At 41.7% G+C, this 13245-nt stretch overlaps 1 protein-coding gene across 1 annotated transcript in view; it reads right to left on the bottom strand.

Moving 5' to 3' along the window:
• Positions 1–5193: 5193 nt before the first annotated feature.
• Positions 5194–13245, bottom strand: part of QS (quinolinate synthase) — a 30627-nt gene continuing 22575 nt past the window's right edge. Inside the window, exons 2-7 of the mRNA XM_087378611.1 lie at positions 7771–8055; positions 7336–7554; positions 7078–7257; positions 6231–6740; positions 5728–5892; positions 5194–5515 (exon numbers count right to left, since the gene is read on the bottom strand). Coding sequence (XP_087234737.1) covers positions 5468–5515; positions 5728–5892; positions 6231–6740; positions 7078–7257; positions 7336–7554; positions 7771–8055 — 1407 coding nt within the window. The 3' untranslated portion in view covers positions 5194–5467. The remainder of the gene's footprint in view (positions 5516–5727; positions 5893–6230; positions 6741–7077; positions 7258–7335; positions 7555–7770; positions 8056–13245) is intronic.

Below are 13245 nucleotides of genomic sequence, written 5' to 3'. Positions count from 1 at the left end.
AGCACCACGCATGAAAGGAGGAGCGAACAACCCTCCTTTGAACTCCTAGACAACTCCCACGTAAGAGGGCCTTGCTGCAGCCTTCTGCATTGCTCCACTGCCAATATTTGGTAGCTCGGAGAAGTTGCTTTGCTTGTTTCGCAGCTCCTCTCCTTGATTGGCATCATCGTTGGGACTGTGTAACGGCGGAAAATGGACGAAAGTGACCTCTCATGATGAGCAAACAAAGATCTCATAGAGAATCCATGCATGAAAGAGAGAGGTGTCACCTTAGGAGTTAGTTCAGAGATGGGAAAGGTAGTTGGAGCTAAAAAAGGGGGAGGATCTTTTTCTCCAAAATCAGTCCCCATCCTTACTCCAAAACTACACCTTGATTTTCCTCCAAGGCATGTAACTAGTGAGGACATTTTTGAGATAGTAATTTCAACTGCATGCATCCCTCCGCACATGCTCACACATGTGGTTTTTCATCGATCCTATTCATTTAATCTCATCTCTCTAACATGTAAAATAACGTTATAGTGAGATATTCATTTGGCACTTAACTAAGCAATTCACTTAAATTCAACATATAGTCATTCTCACTTATGAGTTAGTACTCTTCTCATATTGATTAAATGACATATTTCATGATCTATAATAAAATTTGAGACTTTTCATGGCCTTGTGCAACTATCAAGACATACCTACATATCTAAGTCAATGTAGGCATATCTCCCTCAATGTTGGTGCAATAAATAATAGACGAGCATTATAGTTATTCTATCACAAGGCTTTGCACTAGAACATTCCCTAGTCCACCTACCACATTCATCTTTGTGATACATAAATATTAGTCCCATTTTCAAAATGTTAGAGAGGGGTATCCATAGAACATATCAGTCAATCCAAATCAACTGACTATGACTTCAAAAATGTGCCCATGTCTACTCTCATTATCTCATGCCTTTGCACCATTATTATTACAATCTACCTATAATTATACATGTCTGAAAAGACCTACCATAGCCTTTTACTCCTCAATTAATCTCTAAGAATAGCGAGTCATGAAAAACGACGACGAGTCATGAGTAGTCATTTGCAGCAGGCTATTGTGAATTTTTACTAGTCTTAAATATTGATCAAGTTTACAATCTTTTGGAGACATTAATGACAACAATTTTCATAACTATTAGTAATTCATGCATGCCTAAGAAAAGTATAATACATGATTTACTCAGAACTATAAAATTGTGCTTCTTCTTCTACAAAAACTTCATCCCAATCATTGAAGATCATCCTAGTCATTGAATTAGAGAATGTATTTGGTGTTAAGTAGCTATATGTAGCCCATAGTGAAAGAAGAGGCTTGTTGAAAGAAAATATTTTGATAGATGTAGAAAAAAAATCAAATATCTGAACGGTCAAATTTTAAACGATTTTGAGTAGTACAATTTAGTCGTTCAGATCCAAAGATGAATCATGAAGATGAAAACACTTGTCGTTTTTAAAAATGATGTAAATCTAGATTCTGGAATCCACTTTGTTGATAAAGTTGAACCGATAGAAATTTTCATGGATGAAACAAACTTTTCATTTTTAATACAATGCTCTAAAAAGAACTAGCAGTTGCAACTACTATGGTATTGTAGGCCATTGGAAGCCAGAATTCTCTAGTGTATGGGTTGACATTGCATGCTTATGCTTTTTTGTAAATGTTGTAGTTTGTTAGATGAGAAGAGAAGTCCTTTGATTAGTATGGTTATGTGATATTCTTGCAAAGAAAAGTAACACACAATCAAGTTAACAAGCAAAGGTGAATCATATATGCAATAGATTGCTAGCCTTTGGAATTTCTTAAACTTATGTGTGAGTAAAGATGTATCACAGATGATATGGAAGGTAATCATTATGAAGTTGAATGATACCTTAAGTGGTGGTAAAGCCTCTTCCAATGACAAGACAATGGAGGGAAATTTTGTTTTTAACATAAATAGTTTCGCCGACACTTCATGATTGCTTTATTGTGGCGTTGTAACTATTTGTGCTATTCTATGGTAGAAAGCATGGACATAGATGGTCCTTGTTAGTTCAAGCTTTGCTGGCATGTGTATGGGTGAGTCGATGCTAGCAACAATGATTTGTATAAGCAATGACACATTCAATGAAGTGAAAACAAACACTTCTTAATATCACAACAAAATCATGCAAATGACAAGTCAACTTCATTTTTTGAAAAGAAACTCCAAAAAAGTACATTTTTTTCAAAAATTATAGGGACAAAATATACACTTCATGCCAAACATTTTTAAAAACTAGTACTTTTATGAAAAAAGAATGCATAAAATATTACTTACATTTTACTCCAGAACCTAAAAATGTCTAGTATTATCAGTTGAAAAAAGTATACTTTTCTTTAATTTGAAAAGCACAACAAATTACAAAGGAGAAGAAAGTGCTTCATTCAACTAAGAGATTCATTAGAGCTTTTGCTTTAAAATACCGATTGTTTTCTGTGCAAGTGTCCCTATATTTTAACTCAAATCTAGATACAAGGATTTCTACATCCTACAAGTCAAGCATGTCTACACATCAATGAATTCCTTTTTTTTTCTTTTGCCACGTGGTTTCAGTACCTCAAGATGATATGATCCCTCAAGTCCATTGGTTGAAAGATTTTTTAATGAATCAACTTCCACATAAGTAATAACATTGCCCTCATGGATAAGTTGTCTACCAATATACATTTCTAGAATACTTGTACATAGCATGCTATCCACAAATTGATGGTGGCTAAAATTAACGTCACTTTAAGATCTAATATAATTTGATGAAACACTTTCACATTGGGCTAGTGTATTGTTTAACAAAACAAATTTTCTTTTTAATACACAGTTGATCAAATGGTTGAATTTTAATATATTTTGACATTAAGATGGGTAGGTATATATGGAGTCCACGACCATAGAAGTGGTTTATTCAAAGCAAACATGTCTCTAGATTTAGATAGAAGCCCAATGACTCAAAGGGTCAAATTGTAAATAGTCATGATTAGTATAATTTATCATTTACTCTATTTCGGTGTATTGGTTTGATTGAGAGCTCTAGCCTTTGTAAAAATATAGTTTTTAGTTTAAAAAGACTAGATTTTAAAGCGTGAATATGTTAGCAATTTGTCTTTTTAAAAATTTGATGAAAATGTAGATCCTTGAATCTGCTTTGTTGCCAAACGTGAACATAATAAAAAAATTGTCTGAAAAAAGGAAAAGTTTTGTCAATAGAACAAAATTGTCCTATGAAAAAAGATGAATTTTGATTCATGAATGAAAAAAAATATTGGGCAAAAAACCTTTTCACATCAAAATTGGTCGATGAAAATTTTCCGTTGATGAAAGTATGTGATGAAATTTTTTGCCTTCTAATGGAATGGAATTTGCTTTCATTCATGTTCGAAATTTTCATTTTTTCAAATACCTCCTTTAATGAAGTTACCTCACCTCTTGGATTCCATGTTCCCCCCTGACCAGTGGGACTTTAATGTTGGTATTGATGTTGATGATGACAAGAAGAATGTGAACTAGGATTATGAGAGAAATAGTGTCTAGTTGGTTGTCCCCTATGTCTTCATATAGTGTGTGAATTTCTAGTTTCCTACTTTGGAATTCTATTCCTCTTGCTAAGAAATATGTGTATTAGTGCTTGTAGTTTTTTTCATTTTCCCTTGCATTAGCATATTAGAAAAATAAAAGTTCTTCTTGAGCAATATGAACAAGTACAAATGATTTAAGTTTGTGGCCTCAATTTCAATCCTCTCTCGCATGCTTAAAAGTATCTTAATTAATCAAAGTATTTTCATTTTGAACAATTGTGGCCTTTCATCCAAATTGTTATGATCCAAGAGGGTAGTGGTTCAAGTTACTGTTCAAAGTAAACCAACTTTTGAAGATAGAGATGTGGATATGAAAATACCAGTGCTTCCACTTAATATATTAGATGCTACAAAGAATGGTGGTGATCACCATTCATTATCTTTTGAGGAGACAGAGGTAGTACATAATTATCAAGCCTCTCAAGACGAGGACTCTTTGCTGGAATATAAGGGTCAAGGCCTCATCTAATACGTCTGAGCCCCCGTATGAGGACAGAGGGGCTTGACGCTGTGAGCATGAAGGGTGTAGAAGGTGCCATGTGGGCAGTGCCACATAGGCACTAGTGGCGATAGACCCTTGGTTAGGGCTAGCAATAAGGCCTGGAATGGGCATATGGGCTGAGAAAATTCCCAGCAAAAGGTGCCTGGAATCAAGGCTATAGGCAGAGGAGCAACCTCTGGTTGGCCGATAGGTGTACTGACCTGGTCAGCAGTCTTTGGAAGAAGGGGCAGTCAACCCTGTTTGCCAACCCTAGAGGCTAGTCGGCCAGTTTATGGAGGGGTTCCTTTGAGGGGCAAACTTGTTCAGTCGGTGCTCACGCCAGGACGCAGACGAACATACTATGTAGAGCAATTGGGGATGCATGAGTGCAGCAGCAGAGGGCTCAGCCTAGAGCGTCTACTGAAGCCTGCAATAGCATACAGCAGTTCAGGAGTTCAGACGAGGTGGTGTAGCATACATTCTATTTAGGGTCCCTACTTTGGACAGGTTTTTTATATGAGATCTTTTGGCTGTACATCTCGGTATCCTCTCTCCTTGTTCTGAAGTGTCTTCTATCTGCTTGTGCGCACATCCTGAAGTGTGATTAAATGGTTGTATGCTGGCATATCCTCCATATTAGCATGACTTGTGTCCTCAGCTAAAAAAGCTTTTGAAATCATATTACTGCCAAATCCATCTGTCATATGATTGGTAAAATGAGATGGCCTTTTCATTGTCATGAAGCCGCCCCTCTCAACAGCAGTAGCACGCTTCTCCAACTCAAAGAACCATTCCTGAAAATTCTTTCCAGAACATTGACCAAAGCCATTTTCAATGGAGCATTCATGTGCTCTGCTGAATACCTCTGTTCCAAAATCCAACTCCTCTCGTAGTAAGATGCTTTTTGACGTAGGAACCATGTCAAAGCCCAGCATATACGAAATGAAGTTACGGAAATATATAGAAAGCTTGCTGTGGACAACATTGGAGTGTAAGCATTTACAGTACAAAATAGCTTCTTTGACTAACCTACTCAAACCCATACAGACATTGGCACTAAAATTCCAAATTTTTTTATTACCAGACTGTATGACAGATCCCATATGAGAAAACAACTCATTCCCTACATTCATGAACCTTGGCACACGTGACACTATCACTCTGGGCATCAAGCCCATGCATGCCACCAAGAACCAATACAAGGCAATAAACATCCGGAGAAACTTCTCATATTGCTCACAAAGATTATGCATAACAAATACTTTTGCTCGTTGTACATGGAAATTCCAGTGATGCATCCTTGTTAACAAACTGAAGTAGAGCAACACAATTTGGTTTGTGAACAAATATGTTGAGCACTATCTGAGAATCTGGTCAACCAATGCCTGTGGCAGACTACCCTTTGACTGCAAAAATCCACAAAAAGAATTAGGTGAGAACACATTTAATAGCTCCATTCCAGTAGCTTATTTGGAACAATGAATGAAATGCCAGCTTAATCCCACTATGGAGACTCCAGAGACTAATGAAATCCACTCCACAGGAGAAAGCTTAAAACCTTGCAATTTTATTTTCAAGACTGCCAATCATTGGCACATTAGAACTCACAAAATGCTACCTGAAAATGACGCATATGAAGTATTGGTTCACAACCAAGCTCTGCAACTGAATACCCAGCTATATTACTGTTATCAAATCTACGAGTTTGTTGCAAATCAAGTGCATGCTCCATGGGTGTGCCCACTAGATGGCATACTTTTAACAATGCGTCCAAAGAGTTCATCTGTATCACAATACAATTATCACATGTTAAGCACAGAATAGAACCCATCCAAGCAAAACAAGAAAATGCATGGGTATGCGTAACAGTTAGCAAAGTATTCAGAGAATTAAACTGTTTGGCAAAGGATTATCAGTATTCAACATTCAACTGGACAATTAGCTGAGCTTCACAGATCCTTTCCCTAACAAAGCCATTCCAATCTGGTTGTCAATCTGGCTGTTCACTTTAAAAGCCACACATTGCACAGGTTTTCTTCGCATTACCTCCATGTACGGACAATGATGTTTGCGGCACGTGCTTTTAAACCACACGAAATGAAAGGTTTTCTGTTTACATACCTTCATGTATGGGCAAGAAGCACATCCACCACTAACAGAACAACCTTCACCCGATGAAACTCCAGGAACAATGTCAAGTTTTGAGAGCTTGTTGTTTGATGATGAATGTGGTGCTGATGATGATGGCACTGCAGATATTGAATCTGAAGAGACAGGGAACACAATTTCAACCTCAATCTTGGCTTGATTCCCTTTTGATGTCCCATCAGTCAAAATCTTCCGTACTGCCCCCACAATTGCTGTGACCATTCCTGCCTCCGTGCCTAATACAAACTGAAGCCTGTCGTCAAAATTACGGTTTACTGCATCCTGCACATGCTGTGTTATGAAGTCCAAAATATTCTGGGTGGAACCCACCACTCCCATGCCTCGCTGCTTGGCCTCCATGGCCAATGCAAACATTTCACCAGGAACCTCAAAGTGAGCAGTCAAAAAGGCATCACAATAAGCCTTCTGTACATTTGATACAACCTCATGCCCAAACAAATTGTGCACAATACAAGATCCATCCTGTATGTTGCACAACCCAAAAAAACAGCGTATTATCACTTTTGTTGAGCATCCTCACAATTGCCATGAAAAGAAACTCCTCATTATGGATGATATATTGCGATTGCTCATCTTATATTGACCTCTTTCCACATCTTCATTACAAGTACATCACAAAATAAGTCTGATTCAGCCATAGAAAAACACACTCAATTTTTTTGAAGTGCTGGTATTATGAACAAGGAACCAGACGATTACGTCTAAAAGCATGTATCCATGAAAACAGTCCATTTCAGGCATACATTTTTTCTTGCACCACAAGCATCAAACTAGAGCAAATTCTCAATACCCAACCTACATGATAGTAATGAAGCCTGGGTAAAAGTGAGAGCACTGATCGCTTGTTATGCAAAGGATGTATTGATGCAATTTCTTCGTCTGACATATTTGCCATCTGTCGAAACATCTCTGCTAAATTGGCACCCATATAGGAGTCTGGGCCAAACCATACAGAAACAGTAGGCACCTGTGCAAATGCCTGATCACAACAGGAGTAGCCATTTAGAGATATGTCTAGCTACTTTCTATCCATAAACAGATGTATAACTACACACACCTGCAGCACAGTCTGCACGACATTTGAAGAGGTGCATGTAATAGTTGGTACAATGGCATGAGCTCTAGCCTTCGTTTCCAAAGAAGTGTTGATGTAAATAACATGGAGAGCGGGAGCATTTTGAGCTGCAGTTTCCAGGTACTTAAGGTATGTGCTGCTCTCTGCAGCTTCAGCCAAAGAGCAACCTATCTGCTCAACTGCCATACGATAAACACTAACCTGGCCAAAAAAGATTCCAATACACAGTTTGTAAACAAGATTCTTAGCATTTGGCAGGGAAAAGTGCCCCCCAGTGATGATGTTTTCTTTCGGTAATTTCTAGGGTAGCGTGGCAAATCAATACAAAGGCCAAATTAGATTTGTCAGTTTTTTGGTCCATGGGCAGGAGCAAAGGGGAATTTCAAACATCATCACATAACAAGGGTAAGCAATTACTTGCTCGTGACCAGCCCGATCAAGTATGGCTCGCACGTTCTCAGACATGAAATCCACACCCAGGACTGCAATGTGCTTACATCCAGCATCTGCCATTTTAACAGCTCGGTCCGCCATTACCAAAGAGTCAGATATGAAGATATGTGGCCATGCCGTTTTTGCAGCAGCAAGGACTCCTTGAACTTCGGGATCCATATAAAAGTGTGCGACAACACCAATTTTCTTCTGCTCAAGCAGTTTAGCCAATTCTTGCACCTTTGACTGATCTGGTAGCAGATATTTGGTCTATAAAACATCATTAAAAAAAACAGAAGAGGCGGAATAAGGACAAATAATAGACTATTGAAACGAAATAGAAAAGAAAGATCTGGAGCAATGCAGGCACACAGGAAACAAATTACGACATGGACTTACAAAAGCCCAGCATCTTCACATAGCATGGAATAATCACTAATCATCAAATTCTCTTGTAAGGATCAATATTTGCCTGAAATAATTTGCAAATCCATGCACCCCTGCATTAGGGTGCATTCTGACACACTAGACTCAACATCAAGTGCATTGTACATCAGTAGATCCCTACAGTAGGCTTTTTGTCGTATGCCATGGCCCCATTGTGAACCCCAGGTGGGGACAAGTCAGGCATGAGCTACGTACGTCAGTCTTCAAGACTTAGGGTCAGTTAGAGTCCTCTGGTATCCACTGGAGAACTAGTTAGGTAGTTAGAGGTCAGCCCAGCTTGATTAGGATTCAGAAAGGGTTAGTCTAGTCCAATGGCCAGCCTAATGGCTGCCGTTTGAGAGCATTCCAGCAGCCCAACCAAGGGCCAGCTAGGTCGCCCAAAGGTCAGCATTACATGCTGACCAGGTCAGGTCATTTGACCCGAGCAGTCAAGTCTGTTGACCCAACCAGCAGGTCGGTCAACCAGTCAGCCTGTTTCAGGCCTATAAACGGGGCTGTTCTGTACTATGTTTTCCCATTCAGTTCCGCCAGTCTCCAGCCTTTGCTCCAGCCCATTGCAGCGCCAGTTCAGGACCAGGACCAATAACAAATCGTCTCCAATCAGATCATGATTTCTGGCAGCATCTACACACAGCAAACGGCGGGGTTTGGACAGTGGTCATCACCTAGGATAGGAGCCCAAAAGGGCCCCCCAAAGGATGGCCTATTGACTTGAGGAGGGACAGGAATAGGAGCCTCAGCCACCCCCAAAATCAAACAGAGGGCTGGCATTTCCTGGCCCTACCAGCCAGCAAACCAAGTGGGCCAACCAACTTGACTGGTCAGCCATATTGGCTGGCCAGTCGGCTGGTTGGGAGGCCTATGACCAATAACAAATCGTCTCCAATCAGATCACGATTTCTGGCAGCATCTACACACAGCAAACGGCGGGGTTTGGACAGTGGTCATCACCTAGGATAGGAGCCCAAAAGGGCCCCCCAAAGGATGGCCTATTGACTTGAGGAGGGACAGGAATAGGAGCCTCAGCCGCCCCCAAACAGAGGGCTGGCATTTCCTGGCCCTACCAGCCAGCAAACCAGGTGGGCCAACCAACTTGACTGGTCAGCCATATTGGCTGGCCAGTCGGCTGGTTGAGAGGCCTATATAAGGGGCCTTTGCCCCCCCCCCCCCCCTTACTTCTCATTAAATTCTGCCATTCCTCAGCTCAGTTCCAGCCACCCGCCGCACCATTCCAAGACCATGATCAGCCGCGAATCAGCTCCCACCAGTTCGCAATTCCTTCTAGCATATCCCTGCAGCAAGCAGGCGGGTATTGGGGCGGCTGGTTTGCTTATGCCATTGCCTTTTCCAAAAGGTCCGTTCTAGGACGTAGCCACGGATTTCGTGGGGCCCCATCTGACATCAGTAGGCACGCACAATACACAATGCTTAGCTATTATTAATTGCTTTCGTAAGTTTTGCATGCTTATACCTTGTAAACAAACGGCCAATGCAGAGGATGTACCACTCTTGTTTATTTGGTATTGGTATCCCATTGGAGGGTTGCCACGGACCATCGTGTTAGACACGAATTCGAAGAGTCCCTCTCATTTGAGGGCCCTCTCTGATAATTTCGGCGCCGAATTATAGTTGTCCAAAGTATTTCATCCGTACACAGACAAATATACATAAATCTACAATCAGTTGGCATTCGACTTGCTCAAAGCATATTGTCATGATACACAGATGAAGTGGGAATGCTATCTTCCTCTGGTGCAGGCCATTCTTAATGACACTCATTGAGTATTGGTCGTAGCAAGAGGTTTTAATTATTCCTCACCAAGATGATTTCTCCATACGGGTAGTACACACGCACTAAGAAAAACACACCCCCACGAGATGCCACATTCAAGGAAGGTGAATGGGTTTATTAACATATCAAGCAAAAATTGAAGCACATCGGCAAGCGATGTCCCAAGCTTTCATTCAGAAGCTTTGGACGCTTCCCTATCATTAATAAGATCAACAACGTCTCCATAAAGTTGCGGTTACCAAAAAGTTGAGCTTGCATAATGTCTTATAGGTATTGTGCAAATCGGACCAGCACTCAGCGACGTCTTAGATGAGCCACAACCCGAATTGACCGACAATGCAGAGATTATAGAGCCAAAACATATTCTTCTCCATAAGTGGCATGGGTCAAGACGATGCATCCGGAAGTTCTACGCTAAGTTTCGAGATTGAAAACCCATGAGGCGGTATGGTTAGACAAAAGCTTTTTCCAAGGGTTCCCTTAGGTTTTGGCGACTACTTGGAGCCGATGCACTTAAGATAAACATAATTATTGGTAAAACCAGCAGGCCGCAACATCAAAAACTTCACAAGCTGAAATTAGCATGTCCGCTAATATGCCAGAAGCATATACCTAGATGAGTCTAAAAACATGCCCAAACTCATCCTCTAAAAACACAACATAGTGAAGTTTCAATCTCATGATAGTCACTCATAAGGTTGAAAACCATAAACTCCATCACGCATAGTAGGGACTAGTTGCTATGAGATCCACACTAACATCATCAGTGCCCAACAGTGGGTGCAGACCATAGTATAAACATATGCTCTCAAACATAAAATCCACACACCCTAACATACTTGACCATCCACTTATACAAAGTCTTCGTATTGAGTTTTTGTCGGCACTCTGGAGGTGAAGGGCACACTCAGCCATGATGAAGGCTAGCACTAAAGGAGAAGGCTAATCAAAAGGTAGTCCATAATCTCTTCATTCAAGCTGCAACTACTTGTGAAGACTAAACAATTTCATTTTAGTCTCTCCCAAACGAGCATCTAGATCTAGCTGATAGGGCAACACACCACATAAGATAGAAAGAATTATTGCAAAACAAGCAGGCCGCAACATGGACGAAAACTCCACAAGTGAAATTTGCTTGTCCGCTAATACGCCAGAAGCATGTACCTAGATGAGTCCATGAACATGCCCAAACTCATCCTCTAAAAACACGACATAGTGCAGTTTCAATCTCATGATAGTCACTCATAAGGTTGAAAACCATAATCTCCATCACACATAGCAAGGACTAGCTATCCGCATTGATCCCCACTGACGTCATTCGAGTCCCACGGCGGGTGTAGACCATAGTATAAACTCTCACACATACAAATCCAGATTCCACACACCCACAAATACTTGAGCATCCATCCTACAAAAACTTCGTATTGAGTCTCTATCGGCACTCCGGAGGTGAAGGGCAGATGCAATAACCCAGCATGCCCGTGGATAGCACTAGCCTCATCAATAGCCTCGCAGAGTGGTCTACAACGTCTTTGTTCTCTTCAAAGTTGCATTTCCATTTAGAAGAGTGTCTTTTGTATTTCAGTTCTCCAAGCTTAAAGCAAATGCTCCCCTATATTGGGAGAGGGGGCCCTCAATGTGTACAGGGACCCAATTGGTTGTCGACCCTTTATCTCTAACCCTTCTCTCTCTATCCCCTCTCTATGGTGCATACACAAAGAGGACTCGCAATAAGCTTTAAAGAAAGTCTCGTTGTGATTACACAATCATTAACCATTGCATGTTGCACAATCGGTTGTTGACTCTCTATCTCTTAACCCTTATATCTCTCCCCCTCTTTGTGGTGCAGACATAAAGATGACTTGCTAAAGGTTTAAAGAAGGTCTTGTTGTGATTACACAATCTTAACCGTTGCATGTTACATTGCTATCAGAGTTTCAATCTGTGATCCAACTTGACTACCGTGAGCATGGTTGTCTTGAGATCAGGAAAGATCACACATCCGGGAGCCATGGATAAGGAAAGGAGAGAGGAGTTCAATAAGTGAGACTTCCAAGAAGACTAAGACAGCAAGAAACATATGCTATGCAAAGCACTAAAGAAATGGAGATGCTTATGGAGGACGATTGACACATCTTTGCCCAGGTTGAAGAATACTCATGAGAGCTCAAAGAAAGCAAAAGACTGTTGGACTTGACAAAGAAGCAACTTGAAGAAAAGGAGGCAAAAGAGCCTCAAGAATCGCTCAAATCTCAAAAAAATTCTCTTTTTTACATGAAAGGAACGCAAAAACAAGGAGGCACTTTGCGCACAGAGCTCACCTAGACTGAGAGGCAGCATAGACCTGACCGAGACGCCATGCTACTTCAGCACCAACAGATGTGGGCTACAATGCAGGTCAGCTTGAGCGTGTCACTTCCACACCCGCACTAGCCTTTGCACAAACTAAAGTCACTCCACCCACATGGTCCTCTTAGAGTTCATCTCCTGTCTCCTGGAGTGAGAGCCTTGGTTGTGGGTCTGCCCGCCCATGTGAGGGAGAGTGAGGATCTTGTTTGTGGGTTGGCAAGCTTTGGAGAGGCAGAGGGGGATCACCTTGATAGCTGTCCATGTGCCCGGACCGTATGGAGCAAGAGCATAGGCATACGAAGCCTGTATCTGCTCGCCACCAGTCCACGGCTGCTGCAGGACAGCACGGGGCCACACGGGCCTGTTGCGGGGCTGTTACCAGGCTGCCACCAGGCCGCACACATGGCGGCTAGGTGGCACCCTGCTTGGAAGGTATACAGGCCCTAACCAGGGCCATAAGGCTCGACCTGCTGGTCGGCCTGACCCGACCCACGGTCGGCCCCTTGGACGGCTCTCTCTCTCCTCCTCTGGTCGGTTTTTCTAGGCAGGGGGTGACCCTATAAATAGGGCCCCCTCCCCTCATTATTTTCCATCTCAGTGCACACTTGTGCAGCCACCCGTGGAGGGGTTTTCTCCAGCAGTTGAGGATGTTTTTCCCGAGATCCTGTGCAATCTCTCTTGTTCTCTGCTTCTCTCTTCCGAGTGTTTGCTGTTTTCTCTCCTTCATCGCTCCGCATCGCTGCGTTTCTCACATGGTATCAGAGCCTAAGGCTGGCCAAAAGACTTGAGCTGTGGAAAGGGGATTCCGCAAGCTTGGGAAGCTATTTGTAGTGGAAAATATGGGCTGCTGTTCATAAGCTTTGAAGGGTGTT

This window comes from Dipteris shenzhenensis, chromosome 8 (assembly GCF_047967505.1).
Source record: "Dipteris shenzhenensis isolate YYH24624 ecotype China chromosome 8, Dip_SZ_1.0, whole genome shotgun sequence".
Lineage (NCBI taxonomy): Eukaryota > Viridiplantae > Streptophyta > Polypodiopsida > Gleicheniales > Dipteridaceae > Dipteris > Dipteris shenzhenensis.
This window is presented reverse-complemented; position numbering and strand designations above follow the sequence as displayed.